Below are 21,282 nucleotides of genomic sequence, written 5' to 3'. Positions count from 1 at the left end.
AAAGTGTTTTTACATTTAAATTTTTTTTTGGAACAATCTCTCTCCTTTAAAAAAAATATTTTAAAGGATATATGATTTATATTCCACGTTTTTCATCACTTATTTTGTTTTAGCATTAGGATGTCCCACTCAAAACTCAAAGAATCCCCCCATATGCCTCCAACAGCATACTAACAGATATCACGCGTGACGTGATTGGTTTAAAGGGCTTTGATTGACAGGCTTTTAGCCAATCAGATGCCAGCGTTGCAGCGTCTTCACAGGCGGGCGCTGCACCAGCTCACAGAAAGTGCCACGACTCCAAAATTCAGCGGCGATTCACAATCATCATTTGGTCGCAGGTAAGCGCATGTCTTATATCACCTTTTATTTGTCGTTTGATGAATTATGTAGTTGTTATTTTGTTCTGCTAAAGTTATCTAATTATAATTCTCGCTGTTGTTGCAAAGTTGCTTTTCTGATTGTATTGGAAAATATTTGCATTTTCAGATGGTTTGAACTTGTGCATCGTTGGCATCCTTTTCAAAGAATGTTTCTTCTGTGCGAAGCATTACGTGTCATTTGAAGATACTTTAATTGACTTTGGTATCTAGCTGTGCTCAATAACGCAACGGTATTGTTTGCTTTGTGCATTCAAGTATGGAATTTTGTTTGCGTTGCGTATTTAAAATGCAATTATTTCAGAAAAGATTTTTATTGGAGTAGAGATAAACCTTTAAAATATGCTAATTTTTATTTTTTAGAGTATAACACTTTGACTTATTTTCAAAGTGCATCTTTGCAACTTCCTAATGAATTCAGTTAAATGGATCCATCCAGATGTCTTGTTGCTTTTACTTTCTACAAAGGTTATATTAACATTTCTTTGAAATCATCATGGGAATATGTTAATATTCTCTGTATGGTTGTTAGGCTTGTAAGGCAATTCATTCGTTATTTTATATATAAATATACTTTTTATAAAAACTATTTTGTTTTGTAGGTTTACCTGGATAAGAAAATACATGGGGCAAAAGTCCCTACTATAGCAAAGTGTTCCCATAAATTAATGAAAGAGTGTGTGAGCAAGAATTCCTTCAGATGGATTATTATGTGATGTCACGTCACTGGTTTTGCTGAAAGCATTAATGTCTGACAGTAAAGCAGTCCCTATTTACTGAGATTCACTACAGGAACTCTGTATAACTTTTCTGAGTCATAACTGTTTGATTTTTTTTTTTTTTTTCTCGTGAATCCAAAAAAAATTTAGAATTGCAGCATGTAATTTGGTGGGTGAAAGTAGTCTTGCATTGTTTAGCATAGTAATACAGCCTTTTTTTGTTCTAAATTTGAGTGATTCAATATCATGTACAATTTTTCCTCTTGCAAAAAAAGAACAAAAAAATACCATTTTTTTTTTGTACATGTACCATGGTAGTACCTCGCTATTATTTGAAGTATATCGGAATGCCACATAAATACCATGGTACATGGATATGTTAATCAGTCAGTACCATGGTATACGTCAAAGTACTGCAGTTGAAACCGCATCTGATATAATAAACAAATAAACTAAACTTAATGCATAAGATATGTACGGTAATGTATATTGATAATGTGCATGTGTTTTTGTTTATGTTTTGTGCAAAGGGTTGTGTTTCCTTTAAGCCCAGTCAGCATTGTGTTCCCTTGCTTACCTGAGGCAGATATTTAGAGATCCCCTCTGTTGGAATTTCAGTCAAGAGTTTCACTGGCTAGTGCAAACATGAGGATGGGGGGAGGTTATTGTGGTTCGCTGCACTTAGACCTGTCCTTTGGATACTGTATTGGGGGGGTTGGTATGTTGAGAAGCATGGTCTCTCGGAGGGGTGTTGCATAACCTGGGCTCCCGTGGGGAAGAGTTACGGAGATGCCATTTTCATTGTAAAGAACTCTAACATTTGCACGGAGATGTTTCACACTGTCTTTAGACATTTTTTTTTCTAGCAACAGCTCGGCACTGTGCAACCTGCACTTTAAAGATGCACTTGAAGGAATAGTTCACCCAAAAATGTGAGTTCTCTCGTAATTTACTCACCCTTATGCCACCCCAGATGTGTATGACTTTCATCTGCTCAAATTAAGATTTTTAGAAGAATTTCTCAGTTCTTTTGGTCCATACAATGCAAGTGAATGGGTGTCAAAATTTTGAAGCTCCAAAAATCACATAAGTCAGCATAAAAGTAATCCATACGACTCCCGTGGATAAATCCATGTCTTCAGAATTGATCTGATAGGTGTGGGTGAGAAACCGATCAATAATTAAGTCTAGTTTTACTATAAATTCTCCTCCCTGCTCAGTCAGTCTCCACTTTAACCTTCACTTTCACATTCTTCTTGTGTTTTTGGTAATTCACATTCTATCGCCCCCTACTGGGCAGGGAAAAGAATTTCTAGCAAAAAAGGACTTAAATATTTATCTGTTTCTCACCATCACCTATCATATAGCTTCTGAAGATGTGAATTAAAACACTGGAGTCATATGGAATACTTTTATGATGTCTTTATGTGCTTTTCGGAGAGTCAAAATTTTGACACCCTTTCACTTGCATTGTGAGGACCTACAGAGTGAAATATTGAAATACTGAAATATTCTTCTAAAAATCATAATTTTTGTTTTGCAGAAGAAAAAGTCATACACATCTGGGATGGCATGAGGTTGAGTAAATGATGAGAGAATTTTAATTTTTGGGTGAACTATCCTTTTAAGTATTTTCCCCCACAAAAAATATGGTGACCACCGTTTTGAGAACACATGACCTGCCAATCTCAATGGCATTGTGTCAGTAACTAAAAATTTGCTTTTGCATGTTGCTGCATCCTTGCTAGTTGGTGTCAGTACAGAGACTAAGACCACTGTCATTTCAGCCAGCGGAAGAGTAACAAAACTTTGTCCACCTTTTAGATGAATATATTTAAAAACAATCTCTGAAATGTTAAGCTTTAGTGTTGGTTCTTTTTTCTGTGCTAAGTTTTAAAATGTAACTTCTTGAGTGAAACACTGAGGATGATGCATTCATTAACATAAGTAGTTCTTGCTTGCTTGCACTATTAGTGTGTCAGTGGCACATAGCCTTTTTGTCAGGTACTGATGGAGTTTATGCTGTTGTAGGATCAGGATTAGGAGGGACAAGACTGAGCAAAGATGGATGTGTATGACCCTCAAACTCTTGGAATTGTGGTGTTTGGTGGATTTATGGTCTTCTCTGCCATTGGCATCACGCTCGTCTCGACTTTTTCCATGAAGGAGACATCTTATGAAGAAGCCCTGGCCAAACAACGACAAGTGTCAAGCAAGACCCCAACCCAACGCTCTGACAAGAAGAAAAAGACATCTGAAAAGAAAAACAAGGCCAAGAAGAAGGAGGACAAACCCAATGGGAACCTTGCAGAATCTGAACTCGAGTCCAGCCCTGAAACGGAACCTGTTGTTGAGATCAGTGAACCTGAACCAGAACCCCAACCTGAATCTATGGTCGTTCCCGAGCCTGAAGTTTTATCCAAGCCAGCTGTACCTGAACCAGTTCCTAAGGTTGTTAAGTGTACTTCCCCTCCCGATGTAAGTGCTGTGGTGGCCCCATCTGCTCCTTCCCCAAAGGAAAAGAAGAAGAAGAAAGTGGCCAGGGTGCAACCAGCACCTTTCAAGCCTGTGGAGGTCCCAGAGTTTGTAGTTAAAGAGGAACCAGTGGGCACCAAGGTGGCTGTGAAAGCAGAGGTTGCTCCCCCTAAGCCTGAAGAACTCAAGCAAGAACCCAAACCTGAAGCTTCAACCAAGAAGAAGTCCAAGAAGAAAGCTGATCCAGGCAAGTGTCAAGTGATCATATTCATCTAGAACCTTAAATATTAGAACCCTGAGTATTTCTTTAAGATCATCCTAATTTTATACGTTTTTCTTTAAAGTGGTGACTGTAGAGACAGTTGATGCCCCCCAGCTGTCACCATATAAAACTCTGGTCTCCAGTCTGAACAGTGCATCGCTGAATGAATCAGAGATGCAGAAACTCTTGGAGATCATCAGCAAGAAGGCAGGAAAGGACTCCTGGCAATTGGTACAAATTGTCAACTTAGCATCAAAGCAAGACAATACATGTCTTCATTTTGTAGCACTCATGGCTCTTTCTTTCCCTCTGATTGGCAGGCCTCTCAGAAAGGTGACCCATTAGCAGTGTTAAAGAAACAGCTTGAGGACAAGGGAAAGCAGTTGACTTCTGAGCAAGACAACGTAGCTGCAGCCAAGACACGTGTCCGCGAGCTTACCAAGGTGACACCTGCAAATGCAGATTTTACAAGTGAACCAATTATGGGTTCAAACTAGTCTCCATTCATGACTGAGTGTTGATTGAAGTGTCACCATTTTTGGCAAATAAGAAAATCTTTTGTTGGTCCTGAAACCACATTTACGAAACACGGTCTTAACCATATCCCTAACCGTACCCTGAAATACCCCTTAAATCAGAAAGAAATGCATGGTTAATAAGAATATTTTTATAGTCCCTAACTCCATTTCTAGCCTTACCCCTACCCCTATCCCTAAGATCTAATTGGTTGATCAGAATTTTGTCCCAGGACCAAAACTGATATTGATCCAGGAATATGTCACCCTGAGGAAAGAGGTTTTGAAATGTGTCTTTGAATATCATTGCTCTGGCCAATAGGAGCTGAGTTCCGCAAAGAGCAAGATTACATCTGTGGAGACCCGTATGAGCTCTGAGCTGAGTGCCCGTGGGCAGGAGATCACAGCTCTACAGGCTCGTATGCAGGCATCCTACAAGGAGCACGTCATTGAGACACAGCAGCTCAACAGCAAGGTCAGAGGACATTTTTTTTTCATGGTCTTTCTCTCTAGCCTAGGTAGTATGTAGTCAAGTTATTGAATGTTTCGTTTGTGTTTGGGGACAGATCCAAAGCCTGCAAGAGCAGTTTGAGAATGGACCAAATGCTCAACTTGCCCACCTGCAGCAGGAGAACTCCATTCTCAGAGATGCCCTCAACCAAGCCACCAGCCAAGCAGAGAGCAGGTATTACACACAATGTTTTTGCTATTCATTTTGGGGTTGCTAGTGTTACAGAAATTACACACTTCACATTTCAAGTTTTTCATCTTTTGTAACTGTTGTCTAGCAGTTAGCACATGTGCTTCAAGCACAAGCCTTGGTGGTCATGTGGTCAGGTCTTGGTGGGAATATGACCTCCACTATATCCAGATTCCATTTCTTCCTGTCTATCCCAAACCATTTTTCTGTCTCCTCTATACTGTTTTATCTGTTTTTTCATGTGACTTATTTTGCACTTTTTCACACATACAGGCAGAATGCAGAGTTAGCAAAGTTGTGTCAGGACTGTGTGCGTCTCAACCAAGAGTTGAACGAGCGCACAGTTGCTCAGCATGCAGATGAAGAGCATAGAAAAGCTCTGGACATAAAGATGGTGGCTGCTGAAGAAAAGCTTGCACAAAGACAAGTAAGCCCTAACTTCTGACCTCTTTCCTGTTATACAGTTGTGCTCAAAAGTTTGCATACCCTGGCAGAAATTGTGAAATTTTGGCATTGATTTTGAAAATATGACTGATCATGCAAAAAAACTGTCTTTTATTTAAGGATAGTGATCATATGAAGCCATTTATTATCACATAGTTGTTTGGCTCCTTTTTAAATCATAGTGATAACAGAAATCACCCAAATGGCCCTGATCAAAAGTTTACATACACTTGAATGTTTGGCCTTGTTACAGTCACACAAGGTGACACACACAGGTTTAAATGGCAATTAAAGGTTAATTTCCCACACCTGTGTCTTTTAAAATTGCAATTAGTTTGTGTATAAATAGTCAATGAGTTTGTTAGCTCTCACTTGGATGCACTGAGCAGGCTAGATACTGAGCCATGGGGAGCAGAAAAGAACTGTCAAAAGACCTGCATAACAAGGTAATGGAACTTTATATCGATGGAAAATGATATAAAAAGATATCCAAAGCCTTGAAAATGCCAGTCATTACTGTTCAATCACTTATTAAGAAGTGGAAAACTCAGGGATCTCTTGATAACAAGCCAAGGTCAGATAGACCAAGAAAGAATTCAGCCACAACTGCCAGAAGAATTGTTCGGGATACAAAGAAAAACCCACAGGTAACCTCAGGAGAAATACAGGCTGCTCTGGAAAAAGACGGTGTGGTTGTTTCAAGGAGCACAATACGACGATACTTGAACAAATATGAGCTGCATGGTCGAGTTGCCAGAAATAAGCCTTTACTGCGCAAATGCCACAAAAAAGCCCAGTTACAATATGCCCGACAACACCTTGACACGCCTCACAGCTTCTGGCACACTGTAATTTGGAGTGACGAGACCAAAATAGAGCTTTATGGTCACAACCATAAGCGCTATGTTTGGAGAGGGGTCAACAAGGCCTATAGTGAAAAGAATACCATCCCCACTGTGAAGCATGGTGGTGCCTCACTGATGTTTTGGGGGTGTGTGAGCTCTAAAGGCACGGGGAATCTTGTGAAAATTGATGGCAAGATGAATGCAGCATGTTATCAGAAAATACTGGCAGACAATTTGCATTCTTATGCACGAAAGCTGCGCATGGGACGCTCTTGGACTTTCCAGCATAACAATGACCCTAAGCACAAGGCCAAGTTGACCCTCCAGTGGTTACAGCAGAAAAAGGTGAAGGTTCTGGAGTGGCCATCAGTCTCCTGACCTTAATATCATCGAGCCACTCTGGGGAGATCTCAAACGTGCGGTTCATGCAAGACGACCAAAGACTTTGCATGACCTGGAGGCATTTTGCAAAGACGAATGGGCTGCTATACCACCTGCAAGAATTTGGGGCCTCATAGACAACTATTACAAAAGACTGCATACTGCCATTGATGCTAAAGGGGGCAATACACCGTATTAAGAACTAATGGTATGCAGACTTTGAACAGGGGTCATTTCATTTTTTTTCTTTGCCATGTTTTGTTTTATGATTGTGCCATTCTGTTATAAGCTACAGTTGAATATGAATCCCATAAGAAATAAAAGAAATGTGTTTTGTCTGCTCACTCATGTTTTCTTTAAAAATGGTACACACATTACCAATTCTCCAAGGATATGCAAACTTTTGAGCACAACTGTATCTATCAGGTGGTTGTGGTCTTTGTACCATGATAGTTCTGTTTCTCCTAGGTAGGATTGGCACTGTACATTTAACCTTTATAAGCAATGGCTATTTGTCTTTGGGATCACTGGTATTTCTCTTAGAAAATTGTGTTGCATCTTTGTTTGAGTGGGTATTTTTTTTTATGCAAGAAATGTAAATGCCTGTGGTTAAAACTCCCACACTAGCCATTGAGTAACGACACTCCTTGCATTTGAATCAATGCTTATCAAAAAAAATTGCACAGAATCAATCCTGCTGTTGGGACCAAGTAATTTATTCTTGATTCCGGAAGGGTCTCAAGACTCATTTTAACTATCAGACGAAGACACACCCCATATGTGCCTCATTCCATATCTCACTGTCTGTGAAGCATATTTTGTTGCACTGTGATATTTCTATTCTTCTCAGAAAAAGGCCATTTTGCTGACAGCCTTAAAGTCAGTCCAGAATCAGTTATAGCGTTTTGTTAAAAATGGATCTTAATGTTATATAGACATTTTATATAGGTTTTTATTAGTTTTTAACTATTATTATATTTTTGCCTGGATTTGCCTTGAAAATAGCCAAAGAAATTGGCATGGCATTTAAAACAATCAAACTTGGATTTTATATTAAATACACTGTGTGTGTGTGTGTGTGTGTGTGTGTGTGTGTGTGTGTGTGTGTGTGTGTGTGTGTGTAGGCATCTAGTGTGGAGGCTGAGCAAGCTCTGCAGCAGAAGCTGGATCGAGTCAGTGAGGAGCTCCGTCAGGCTCAGGACAACAGCACTGCCCTACAGGCTGAACTAGACGCAGCAAAAGAGCAAACAAAGACCCTCACTGGTTAGAATAAACACAAACACCTTGCTATCACTTTCAAAGTTGGAACGCATTTGAGTGAATTTGATCTCATGATCTTAAAACCCTTTTGATCTAAAGGTTTCTGCTTAAATGCTTGAGATTTTGAGTTTAGTAGACTTACACATTTGACCTATGTATGAATTATTTTAATAAAACATTGGTTTTGGATTTGATAGTAAAGGAAAAGCAGCCAACAAGGGTCCAGCATACATGGGAACTCCTTCAATACTGTTTAAAATGCATCCCAGGATGTACATCACGAAGTTGGTTGAGAGAATGAACAGAGTGTGCAGATTTGTAATCTAGATGAAGGGTTTAAGCTACTTTGAAGAAGCTGAAATTATAAGAGTTTAGTTTCATGTTCAACCGATATGGTTTTTTCAGTGGCCAATGTCGAAACCAATATCTGGTGAGGAGGATGACTGATAGCCGATATAAATGCAGATATCAATAATAAAATTTTATAGCAACACAGATGCGCCCAAAATTAATCAAACAAACACTTATTTGTAAAATATTTACTCAAATTTAAACATAAAAACTTGAATCCTTAAAAATGTTTAGGTAGATTTTGGAACTAACACAAAGGAAAGTTAACACTTTTGTTAATCGGCCAAGTGAACACTGTTATCGGCCGATGCGATAATCGCAAAATGGCCAAATATTGGTTGATTAATTGGCCAGGGCTGTGTTTCCCAAATTGTTAGTCAACTGTGGGTGCAAGTTCCATTGTTACCAACATAGTTCAACGATTTGGTGTTTCCCGAAACCGTTGTTCCAATGAACATTCGCAAACAGCATTGTAAAGTTGAGTGGTTGGAACTATAGCTCTTTACCTGTGGTTAGAAGCATAGTTTCTTATTAGTTTGCTGTGTGGACATCATTTGACATCGCAGAGGCTTCTATATCCTTCATTCCTTATATATCTTTCATTGTCAACACTCTGTCACACCGAAAGCAATGTTCTGAAACGTCACGTAAACGCGAATGCAGCCGTTGAAGGGATTAAAGGCTGTTAAGAGAAAGCACTTTATCACATGGTTTCTGTCGTAGAATGCGGCTTTTATGTGTTTGTTAACGTATAAGTGCCGTTTATGTTTTTAAAAAATGTGCATGTGCATATGCGCTCAAGTGTGTTGGGAACACCGAAGTTTAATGTAGAGGGAAACCCCACTATTGCAGTGTATGTATCTGTTGCATTACACTGTGCATGCAGCTTTCTCTAATTAAATGGTTTTCTGGTCTACGTGTATGAGCTATAGTAATTTTAATATTCACGGAATTCATTCATGTGATTAACGACAGCTCTATATTGTTGAACCAACGTAGTTCGAATGATGAATGTGCGACATAGTTACTACGGTTACAGGAAACAGTCATGACTAGCTAGTTTATTTCTCCAACGATGGATCGTACTGTGGTTGTAAAGCAGTGAATTGCATCATTGTACGAGAAACACCCCTGGCCGATATATTGGCCGATCATTAGTTTTGTTAAAAAAAATTTGGTTATTACATACCGTAATTGCCTTCCGTTTTGTTTTAAAGTTTTGATTCCTTTTATTCTGAAGTGTGGACAGTAGTTAAAATTAACGATAAGTAGGTGTTTTCAAACATTTTGCTTGTAGGTTCAGTACAAAGAATATGAAAATAAAAACACCCCAAAACATTGACATTTTTATATTTTAAAAAAATAAGAAACAGTAGGTTTTATAAAACTTCTGTTGTATGTGTTAAAATATTGTCATCATGTTCTCTATTTCCAGAGCTCCAAGAGCGTATGCGTGTTACAGAGGCAGATCTGAAGGACAAATGTGAAGAACTGGAGATGCTGAAAGCACAGCTGTCTCAAACAACACAGGGCACGAAGGAAAAGACCACTGTGGAGACAGAAGTCCCTGAGAGTCTGGTATAGAGATCTGCCGCTCGCATTTAATTACCACAGTAATGCACCAAAATAGCATCTTTCACCACATGGACATTTTTTAAAATGCTTGCCAAGATTTGATAACACATACCATAGGGCTTGTATAATTCTGTATTGCTCACAAAAAAAGGAACTTTATCACATTAATCAAACTTTATACTTTTTTGGTTCTGTACAGAGAGACAATTTAGAGGAAGTTGAACAATTGAAAAGCAGGTAATGTGGAGTCAGTTCATATGATCAATATGATCAATGAAAAGTTAAATATTTGAAGTGGAATGGTAATATTGATATGAGTATATTAATGTATTGTGTGCAGTCTGAAAGAGAGGGAGGACCAGCTGACATTGCTGGAGGCGGAGCTTGCGCAGCTGAGGGAGGAGTTTGACACAGTGCAGAAGGATCAGGCTGAGGCAGCTCAGAATAGGTACTGCCCCTACTATCCTTTAAAGTCTTAACATGTAAGAAAGTAATACTATACAACCAATATACACCGATCAGCCACAACATTGAAACCGTCTGCCTAATATTGTGTAGGTCCCCCTCGTGCTGCCAAAACAGCACCAACCCGCATCTCAGTATAGCATTCTGAGATTATATTCTTCTCACCACAATTGTACAGAGCGGTTATCTGAGTTACCGTATACTTTTTCAGTTCAAACCAGTCTGGCCATTCTCTGTTGACCTTTCTCATCAACAAGGCATTTCCGTCCACAGAACTGCCGCTTACTGGATGTTTTTTGTTTTTGGCACCATTCTGAGTAAATTCTAGAGACTGTTGTGTGTGAAAATCCCAGGAGATCAGTAATTACAGAAATACTCAGACTAGCTCATCTGGCGTCAACAATCATGCCACGGTCCAAATCACTGAGATCAAATTTTTTCCCCATTCTGATGGTTGATGTGAACATTAACTGAAGCTCCTGACCCATATCTGCATGATTTTATGCACTGCTGCCACACAATTGGCTGATTAGATAATCGCATGGATAATTGTTGGTGCCAGACGGGCTGATTCGAGTATTTCTGTAACTGCTGATCTCCTGGGATTTTCACACAACAGTCTCTAGAATTTACTCAAAAACAAAAAACATTCAGTGAGCGGCAGTTCTGCGGATGGAAACGCCTTGTTGATGAGAGGGGTCAACAGAGAATGGTCAGACTGGTTTGAACTGACAAAGTCTACGGTAACTCAGATAACTGCTTTGAACAATTGTGGTGGGAAGAATAGCATTTCAGAATGCTATTCTGGGAAGCGGGTTGGCGCTGTTTTGGTAGCACGAGGGGGACCTACACAATATTAGGCAGGTGGTTTTAATATTTAATCCTGACTAGTTTCATTTATACATAATCCTGTTTGATGTATCGCTCAGTCCTATATGTTATTGTTGTACTGATGTTTAATCATCTGAGAATGTGGTGCTTTCTGGAATCTAAACGAACCTGTTTTTCAGAATAAATGAGGCAGAGACAGAGAAGAGAGAATACACAGCTGAGATCGAACAACTGAATACAAGGTATTCAATACAGCTGAAACTACTTTCCTTAGGTACATGTAAGTGATTTGGATAACATTTTCTTTCTTTCTTCATCAGTCTGAAAGAAAAGGAGGATTTGGTGGCATCCCTGCAGGCTCAAATTGAAAAGATGGAAAGTGTGAGTGGAGTAAATATAATATTTGATTGATATGTGCATTTGTTGTATAAATCTGTTTGTAATACAAGTGTGAACTGAATCATAATTTCATATCCACAGACAGAAAATGTTGAAGCAGAGCCACCATTTGAAATGTAAGAGATGTTTGGGTTAATTTTTTTAATTAATTTTTTTTAGTCTGCCTAAACCTAGATGTTCCTTATAATGACTGATTTTTGTTTTTGTGTCCATCAGTCTGGAGAAGGATGCTCGCATGATCTCACTGGAGGAAGAGCTTCAGCAGCTGAAAGAAGAAGTGGAACGAATGAAGACCAAGAGCAATGTAAGTCTGTCTGTCTGATTATTCATCCATTGTAGGAAGAAAGGAGATGTTAATGTTCAGGCTGCTCATTTCCAAACTGTGACAATGGATGGTGATTTACACTGTCAAGCTCCAAAAAGGACAACAAAAAAAGCATAATAAAGTGCCATAAATGTAGATCGTATGACTGGTGTGCTGTATTCCAAGTCTCCTAAAGTCGTTTCATAGCTTTGTGTGAGAAACAGTAAGTTTAAGTTGTTAATAACTGTAAATCTTGGTGTGTTTAGGAACTGCGGGAGAAGAACTATACCGCAGTGGAGGCTCTGGCTGCTACTGAGAGACTGAGTGAAGAGAGACTGAACCAGGCTAGGGCTGCACAGGTGACACTGAAACACACTCGTATATCTACACAATACACAAAGGGTATGAAGAATGCAGTCTTCATAAACATCAGGGTTGTGTAGTTGGATAAAACAATTAAATATTTGTCTTCTCATGCAAGACCTCAACTGATCAAAGTGTGTGTGTGTGTGTGTGTGTGTGTGTGTATGTAGAGTGAGGCGGAGCAGCAACTGAGCTCTTTCCAGACAGATGCAAGAAATGCCCTCCAGAAACTCTTCCCTCACATCACAATTGAAACACATCAGGTTAGAATTCCCCTGTGTATATATTTGAAGATGCAAATTTTAGATGTATATTTGTAAATCTTATAAAATGTAATTTAAATTAAGTTAAAATACAATGTAGGTAATTTTAACTAATATTAAAACTAATATAATCCCGTACTTTTTAATTAAAATAAAAATTACATTTTTAGTTTTTTACTTATCAATTTGAGCATAATTAGTCATTTATTTTAAATAATGTAAATAAATGTAATTACTATTATGCTTATATTTTAGTTATTTTAATTTATTTTACTTGTGTAATTTGTACTTTTTAGTTCACTTTAGTTATGTTTTAGTGTGTATTTCTAATGCGTAATTAGTCATTTGTTTTCAATAAAGTAAATAATTATTTGACTGATTATCTTATTTTAATGTTTTTTTTATAAATATAATTTGTCATTTAATTTATTTTGTTAGTTGATTTATTTTACTTATGCATAGTAATTTATTTTAAATAAACTAAATATTAAGCATTTGACTGATTATTTAACTTATTTTAAACTTATTGTTATTTGTGTTTAATATTATTTGTTTTATTTTTTGTTTATTATACTTATGCAAAATTAGTCATTTATTATAACCCTTGTGTGACATTCTGGGCATTTTTGTCTTTTTTTTTTTTTTTTTTTTAATCATTTTGACTGTGTTAATGCCAACAGCATAAATTTAGCCAGAGGTGTGTTTTTTTGGGTGAATTTTGATATTTCAACCTCAGTTCCTATAATACACTGTGTACACAAAATAGTCACACTCAGGACCTTAAGGACAAAAATGTCCCCATTGAAACCCATTAATATGGCAATATATGATCCCAGTGCCATTAAAGCATAAAATCATGAATTATTTGATATTATGCTTCCATTCCAGAGCCCTGGCTTCAAAATTTTTGTACATTTTCTTTTCCACCAGATGGCACCATTTTTCTCATGTTTAGCCTATGGAGCAAATACATGCTTTTTTCAGATTTTCTGTTTGCTGTATTATTGAGCACTGCAGGCCAATTGAATAAATGATACAGCTAAAATTGTGTGGGTGTGTTGGTATGAATGTCAGAGTGTGTTTTGTATGTGTGTATTGAAAAGTGAATGTGTGTGTGTGTGTGTAAAAAAAAAAACAAAAAACAAAAAAAAACAACAGTGGCATTATGTAAACAAACTGGCCTTTTATAGAGTTAAAATCCTGAAAATGAATTAATATTTGGTAGTTATGATCAGGACTGGTGTTGGTTAAAAAAAATTAACTAATAGAAAGTGGAAAATAATATTAATATATAATATTATTATGGCAGTTTTTGACGCAGAAATTTTTGTCCTGAGTAACTTTTTTTAAAATTGATGCACAAGGGTTAAATTTAATAAATGTAATTTGTATTATGTTATTATATTTTACTTTAATTTAGATGTTTTTTTAACTAAAATAATGGGTACTTTTTTGTTTTTATTTTTAATTTCATTTATTTTACTATTCCATAATTAGTCACTTTAAAGTAAAATAATTAGTATTTAACTGATTTTACTTATTTTAATTTATTGCTAATATAATTTAATAATATAATTTGTTCCTTAATTTTTAGTTCCTTTGTTTAAAATTATTTTTGTAGTTGATTTATTTTACTAATGCATAAGTAGTCATTTATTTTAAATAAAGTAAATAGTGTTTTACTGATTGTTTTTAATTTAGTTGATTTTTTTTTTAAATATAATTTGTATTTATTTTTATTTTACTATTGCATTAGTCAGTCACGTAATTTATACAAATAATTAGTTTTTTTACTTAAATTTTTTTTTACTTATTTACTGTATTAAATGTGTTTTTCTTTTTAATATTTTTTATTTAATAAGTCTTTTTATTTATGAATATTTTGGCTGAATGTCTATTGTAGAGTAACTGGCTGGAAGCATTCACACATGAAGCTCAGGTGAGCCTCACACACAATCAGCAGAGTCGAACAGAACAGCAGCCAGAAACATCAAGCACAGAATTGACGGTGAGAGAGATCCTCTGGACACACACTGAGGGGCAGTTTCTAGTCTTAGAACGCTTCACCTCTCATGTCCCATGTTCATCCATATATCTGTGTCATACAGGAACTGCAACAGAAGCTCGCCCAATCAGAGGAGAGTCAGAGGTCGATGCAGGCCGAGTGTGAGCAGTACAGATCCACTCTCAGTGAAATGGTACAGCGACACTCGCACATTTTTCATTCAAACGTTCAGTATACTATGCTTTATTCTTAAAGGTACAGTAAATAATGTTTTTGTATTTATACAGGAGAACATGCTGAAAGTTCTGCAGAAGAGTGTGGAGGACGGGGAGCTGGTGTGGAAGTCAAAGATCTCCAATGCAGAGGAGCAGAAACAGGCGGTAAGAACTTTACAACACTGACTTTTGTTGGTTTTGTGTGCCATTTCTGCATTCTTGCTGTTGTGCTGAATTTGTGGGTATCTCATACAGGCCCTGGATCAGGTGAAGGTGCTGGAGGAGACAATCGAGACGATGAAAGCGGAGAGACAGGATACAGATCAGGTTCATATTTGTACAACGTTCCTGGTCGAACAACACTTTTTGGGGCAATCGACCTAAAACATATTGGCCTAAATCAGTTACTTATAGTTGTCTCTGCATAATAAACTGGAATAGGAGAAAGTATTTTAACATAGAAAAAAAAAATTCATGTCACCTTTTCAAGTTTAGTCCTAGACTAGACGTAGTCCAGGACATGACCAGAATTAAAATGTGTCCCATTGTCCTTTTATAGATGTTCCATAGATTCATGGTGTCTGTTTAGAGATGAACTCAAACTCTGGCTTGTGGTTTCTCTGTTCACGACAGCTGAAGGGTCAGGTGATGCTGCTGGAGGCACAGCTGGAGAAACAGCTGGAGTCCATAACCATCAGTCAGATGTATGCAGAAGAAATGTCTCAGGTAAAACAACTCACTAATGTGCCAGTTTTTTCCCCAAGGTTATTAGTATTTTTATTTTAGTACTTTACAGTTTACTTTACATTTCAGTCTAGTTTTAGCTTACAGTTTGTTTTTATATATTTTAGTTTAAGTAATTTGTAGTTAAGGAATCGGTTGAGGAACCAACAGAACATGGTTGGAGTTTGTATTTACACAATCACAATCATGGGAAACAACGCATCAGCTCAATGTACAGTATCTACTGCTTGTGTTTTTGTGTACAAATGCCATTTACTTAGCATTATTGTATTTTTTTCAGTTGTAAAAATGTTTTGGCGATTAATCGTCCAATCGTTTTCAATTTATAGACTGTAAAAAAAGCCTTTCCTTACTCTGGGCACAGACACAGAGGCTACAAGAGTCCAAAAAGAAATACATTCCCAGATGCAGTTTATTGTGCAACCAAAATCCAAATAATTGCTCAAAAAAAAAATTAAGATTTGGAGCATAACACTGGACTACGAACAAGCCCGAAATATACATACTTATTTCAGGACTTATTTTGGCTCAGTTACAATGCTCTATATTTAAGTATTTGCTTTTTATAGCCTATATATTCACTAGATTAAGTATTTGTGTGTGTGTGTGTGTACAGTATATTTCACTAGTTTTACAATAATTATTCACAATAATTGGTGATGTAGTGGACTAAAGCACTGAACTGATAAGCAGAAGGTTGCTGGTTCAATGCCCACAGCCATCACCATTGTGTCCTTGAGCAAGGCACTTAACTCCAGGTTGCTCCAGGGGGATTGTCCCTGTAATAAGGGCACTGTAAGTCGCTTTGGATAAAAGCATGTGCCAAATGCATAAATGTAAATGTAGTCGCAGACTTCTTTACGTGCCCTCGCTTCAATTAAGAACAATTGATTATCTAATCAAAATGCCAAAATATGCATTGAAGTGAGGATAAACGCATTGATGAACACTGTCAGTGAGTGATGGTTTTTATTTTGCCTCTAGAGGCCACTGCAATAATTTCTAATTGTAGAATCCCCTACCGCAGGCCACAGAGGAACACGGAGAAATAAAAAAGCTATCGGCATAGATTTTTGTTAGTAACTGAGTTTCAAAATGCAACTAACTAGTAAAACCGATGTATCTGTCAACTTCTAGTTTTAAGGATATGTTAATATCTGGTTATGTTAACATGTTGAGTATTTTGTTATAGTGAATGTTTTGTCATATTCTACTTTACCTCTTTCAGATGAATGCATTGTTATCAGAAACTCAGAGCCAGCTGGAATCAGCCAAAGCAGAGGCTCAGAAACAGAAAGCAGAATTTTTATTGGTAGGTTTAATATCTCATTAAATTTACACAATTAACACAATCACATACCAGTGTTGGGAAAAATTTACAATTTAAAACTTTAAAACTCCAGTTCATGAGATTTTCACGAACTACAAAATGTTGAATTGCTATTTGAATTAGAATGACAGGAAGAGGAATTTTCTGCATTATAATTTAAAGTGATAGTTCACCTAAAAATGAAAATTCTCTCATCATTTACTCACCCTCATGCCATCACAGATGGATATGACATTCATTCTTCTGCAGAACACAAACTAAGATTTATAAAAGAATATTTCAACTGTGTAGGTCCATACAATGCAAGTGAATGGTGACCAAAATGTTTGAAGCTCAAAAAAGCACACAAAGGAAACATGAAAGTAATCCATAAGACTCAGGTGGTTAAATCAATGTCTTCAGAAGCGATATGATAAGTGTGAGAGAGAAACAGAACAATATTTAAGTCCTTTTTACTATAAATCTCCACTTTCACTCTGTTTCACATTCTTTGTGCATATTGCCACCTGCTGGGCAGGGAGGAGAATTTATAGGAAAAAAGGACTTTAAAATGTATCTGTTTCTCAACCACACCTATCATATGGGTAAATGAACATTCAAATTACAAATCTGCATCCTGTTTGTTACCTATATTCAAATTCAGGAGTTTAATTGGAATTTCAGAGGCATTCTCAATTCTCAGTTCATTTGTCACACACAGTGAATTAAGAACATTCAATGTAAGAGTTATCCAGGAAAATACCCTCTCCTTTTTGTCTAAATGAGGGAGGGGCCCAGTTGCTGTAAAAGTGGCTTTCTATTTTGAGTGACAGCTGTGCGTTACAGGTCAGACAGGAGCTGCAGGAAGTGACTCAACGCATACAGAATGAGGAGAGCACACAGTCCACTCAGGTCAGGCTAGCGGACGGCACCCTGCTCCGATTCATGGGAACCACCAAACACAAACGTGTACAGCTGTTACCACTAGAACCCTTCACATTCCGATATTAAAAATGAAATAAACTCGGAGAGTGATTTATGGTTAAAGTAAAAGCGGATGTGTGTAATTTCTTTCTCGTATCCCAGCTTAATATACAGCGTCGGCTATAAGGAAGTAATTTGTTGAAAAATTTATTGAAAGTAAATCATTTCCAGTCCCTGTATCGCTGATCTCTCCTGTTTGGTGGTTACCTTAAAATCTGAAGCCTACTAGTTGGCATTAACCTTGGTGTGCGTGTGTGTATTAACAGTGTGTTGCAGCGGCATTTTCTAACTTTTACTTCTCCAGTTGTCAGTTGAATGTTCTGTTGTGTGTTTTGTAGCACACGGTGAAGGACAGACTAATGGCTGAGAGTGTATTTTTGTTTTTATTGTTTTTCTATGTATTCATTTGCTTGATTGCAGTCACCTGACCTGAAAACTGTTTTCCGGAGTGCTTTTTGTATTTATTCACCTCTAACTTAATCTCTTCTGCTGTTACAGGATGAAGTCATATCCTAACCCATGTCATCATCACTAACCTCCATATGTACATACACATGCTACAGTGTTTGTTTACTGTGATGTGTAGCTGGCTTGTATTTCACTCGCTGTTGACCTTTACAGGTGCAGACGCAGCTGGAGGAGGCAACGCATAAACTGCAGACAGATGAGGACATTAAACAGCAGCTAGCAAATGACTACGAACAGGTAACACATTTATGAGGGCTGTTTGTATGTGCTTTGATAGATGACAGCATAGAAGTTAGTCCAATTAGTAAGTCTCTAATTTAGATGACTTTAGATGGTTTTTGTTTTCTTTTAAATTATTTAAATTAACTTGTTAATAATATATTTAATCATTTAAGTACTTTTATTTTATGAAGTTATACAATATTATCTATTTATAATTATTTATTTGTTTTTTTAATTTGATACATTGATTTCATTTTTAATTAATGTTTTATTTTAATTGAATTTACTGTAGTTACATTTAAATTTTTATTAATTACATTTATTAATTGTTAATGTTTTATAATAATGAAATAATGAGATTTAATATCAGTCTACTATTAATAATTTATAATGTATTAGTGTATTAATGAAATTTAATGTCTACTATTAATTATATACATTTAATATGTTGTGTGTTATATTTATTAGAATTTATTTAGATTTAACATTCTAAGAAAATTATTAGATATGAATTGATTAAAATATAAGAATAAAAATTAAATTAAAATTAAATCAAATGTAACAATCAATTAAATGAAAATAATAAATTCTAAACAACTAATTAAAACAAATTTTAAATGAAATCAATTTATCACATGTAATCAAATTCAAGTAAAAATGTAATTAACTAGATTTGTATAACAAATAATTTATAAATATATAATGATTTAGAATATAACAAATATTTAATGAATTTATTAATTAAAATTAAATGAAAATATACAAAATCTAAATCAAATGTAATTTATTTTTTTATTACAAATTCATTTTTATAATAAAATTATGAAATTTTAATATCAATCTACTAATAATGAATCTAAATTTAATTGGTTTTTAATTGATTCACTTTAATTGCATTGACAAAATTATTTCCTTATATATAATTTTTATTTTAATATAAGTGTACGAATTTTTCATAGAATGTTAAGTTGCTTAGAATGTTAAATTCTGGGCGTGGTTAATTTTGAGGGTGTTCATTTATATGTCTGTTTCCACTCAGGCACAGAAGTGTGTGCGGGATCTCGAGGTCCAGTTAGAACAGTTGAAATCTGCTGAAGAGGGAGCATCTGAAGAGCTCAAGGTTTATAATGCTTTCATGACTTCACCATCTCAGGTTAAACCAGCGTATGAAGTAGCTGTGGTCTCAAACGGTGTGTGTTTCTGTGTTAGGAGAGACTGGAGAAAGAGAGGAAATTGACGCGAGATCTTGGCCAGGCAGCCACTAAACTGCAGCAGCTTCTGAAAAGCACTCAGGAAGAGCTGGCCAAAGAGAAAGAGACAGTGAAGGGTCTACAGGAACAGCTAAAGGACAAGGTACATTACAAACACCGTGACTCTCTTCCTAAACCTAGTGAACTGCCAATGCTTCCTCGTGCTAAGTCTCAGCACAGGATACTCGAATCACAATTGATTTTGATGGAGTTTCCATTAGCATGTCACTAAACTAACAGTGTGATACTCAAATAAGCATAAAAATTAGGGCTGTTAATTTAGTGTGATTTATTTTTTTAAAATTATACGTAAAAAAATGAACTCAATTAATAATGCCTCCTGACGCATCCATAAATTCTGTAATAAAAGTATGGATTTTCCTACCAGCGAGAACTGGACACATTGACAAACTCAGTGCTAAACAGATTGCTGTCAATGATATGAGAATAAAACAACCAAAATATCGTCATACTCGGCAATAATTTAATTTAATATTTTATTGGTAATTTTTATTTTAAATTATATTTATAACTGACATGTCTTTTGGTTCGGTTGCCATCTCGGTTATATTTTTTTCACTTGGCTCACCAGAATAAAACGTAGAAGATTAATTTACATTTCAAACACAGGCATTCAGGACAGTCTGATTCATTGAGGCCAGCCCTGCATATTTATTGCATGTTGGATGACAGACAAAATAGGAGTTAATTTTTCTAATGTGTTTTCCTTTTTTCTGTCTACAGGAAGTTGAAGAGACAAAAGAAGGGACATCTGTCTGACAATAAATTCAATCAAATAAACAACCCAAATGCCATTAACTGTGCCTATGCATTATTTGCTTTGTATTCTCTCTTACTGTTGCAATTTAGCAAATATTATGTCTGTTTAGGAAATTGAAAAACAAGGGAGCAAATTTTTTTTTTTTTTTTTTGAGCCATTAAAAGGTGACTGAAACGTTCCCACAAAACCGTTCTCATTGTTAAAGAAAAGGGAGAAGTGTTCATGTGAGCGATACATGACTTGTGCAATTATGTCTTTTGTTTGTATGCTCTCATGGGATTCAAAAGAAGGAACATTTCATCATGCAGCAATGCAAACTTTACACTTTGTAGTTGTCTGCTGACAAATGTGATAAAATTATAATAAAAAACAAAATACTTGTTGGATGATCATTATTCTTGTTAAAATTGCACTCAGTAACTTTTGTTTCACACCTTGGACTTACAGTGACACCTAGTGGAGTGGATGCAGCATCATTCAAAATCATTAGTTTTCCGTTACTGATGTAATTGTAGAAATTCACTATTCACAATCAGCCATGATTAATTTAATCCAAGAGTGAAAGTGTCCAATAACAAGACGGTTACGGAGATCAAGCGAGTAGTATTCAGCTGGTCATGTGATTGTAACATGGCCGCCCCAATGAGGGGACCCTCTACATGTAGAATAAAACGGCTTTTATAAGGTTACTGATATGACTAGAGTCATCTCATGTGAGTAATCATGATTTTATACATATGTTTAAAAATTATAACTCATTTACTGTATTTAG

General features: G+C 36.2%; 1 protein-coding gene across 2 annotated transcripts; it reads left to right on the top strand.

The window, feature by feature from the left end:
• Positions 1 to 283: 283 nt before the first annotated feature.
• LOC127439099 (ribosome-binding protein 1-like) lies at positions 284 to 20,888 on the top strand. 2 transcript variants are annotated; one of them, XM_051695148.1, is made up of 28 exons: positions 284 to 341; positions 3,131 to 3,821; positions 3,919 to 4,067; positions 4,157 to 4,279; positions 4,674 to 4,826; positions 4,918 to 5,036; positions 5,325 to 5,478; positions 7,846 to 7,984; positions 9,768 to 9,910; positions 10,107 to 10,144; positions 10,248 to 10,355; positions 11,383 to 11,445; positions 11,524 to 11,584; positions 11,684 to 11,718; positions 11,819 to 11,906; positions 12,173 to 12,265; positions 12,440 to 12,532; positions 14,436 to 14,540; positions 14,641 to 14,730; positions 14,825 to 14,917; positions 15,008 to 15,079; positions 15,386 to 15,478; positions 16,725 to 16,808; positions 17,652 to 17,717; positions 18,411 to 18,494; positions 19,519 to 19,599; positions 19,689 to 19,832; positions 20,474 to 20,888. In XM_051695148.1, the coding sequence occupies exons 2-28, from the start codon at positions 3,164 to 3,166 to the stop codon at positions 20,507 to 20,509; spliced, it is 3,165 nt and encodes a 1,054-aa protein (XP_051551108.1). In that variant the 5' UTR covers positions 284 to 341; positions 3,131 to 3,163; the 3' UTR covers positions 20,510 to 20,888. The 2 variants fall into 2 exon arrangements, with proteins under 2 accessions (XP_051551108.1, XP_051551109.1); XM_051695149.1 differs by lacking the exon at positions 17,652 to 17,717.
• Positions 20,889 to 21,282: the final 394 nt, after the last annotated feature.

This window comes from Myxocyprinus asiaticus, chromosome 50, assembly GCF_019703515.2.
Source record: "Myxocyprinus asiaticus isolate MX2 ecotype Aquarium Trade chromosome 50, UBuf_Myxa_2, whole genome shotgun sequence".
Taxonomy (NCBI): Eukaryota; Metazoa; Chordata; class Actinopteri; order Cypriniformes; family Catostomidae; genus Myxocyprinus; species Myxocyprinus asiaticus.
Note: the sequence above shows the minus strand (reverse complement) of the source record. Positions and strands in the feature narration are given on the sequence as shown.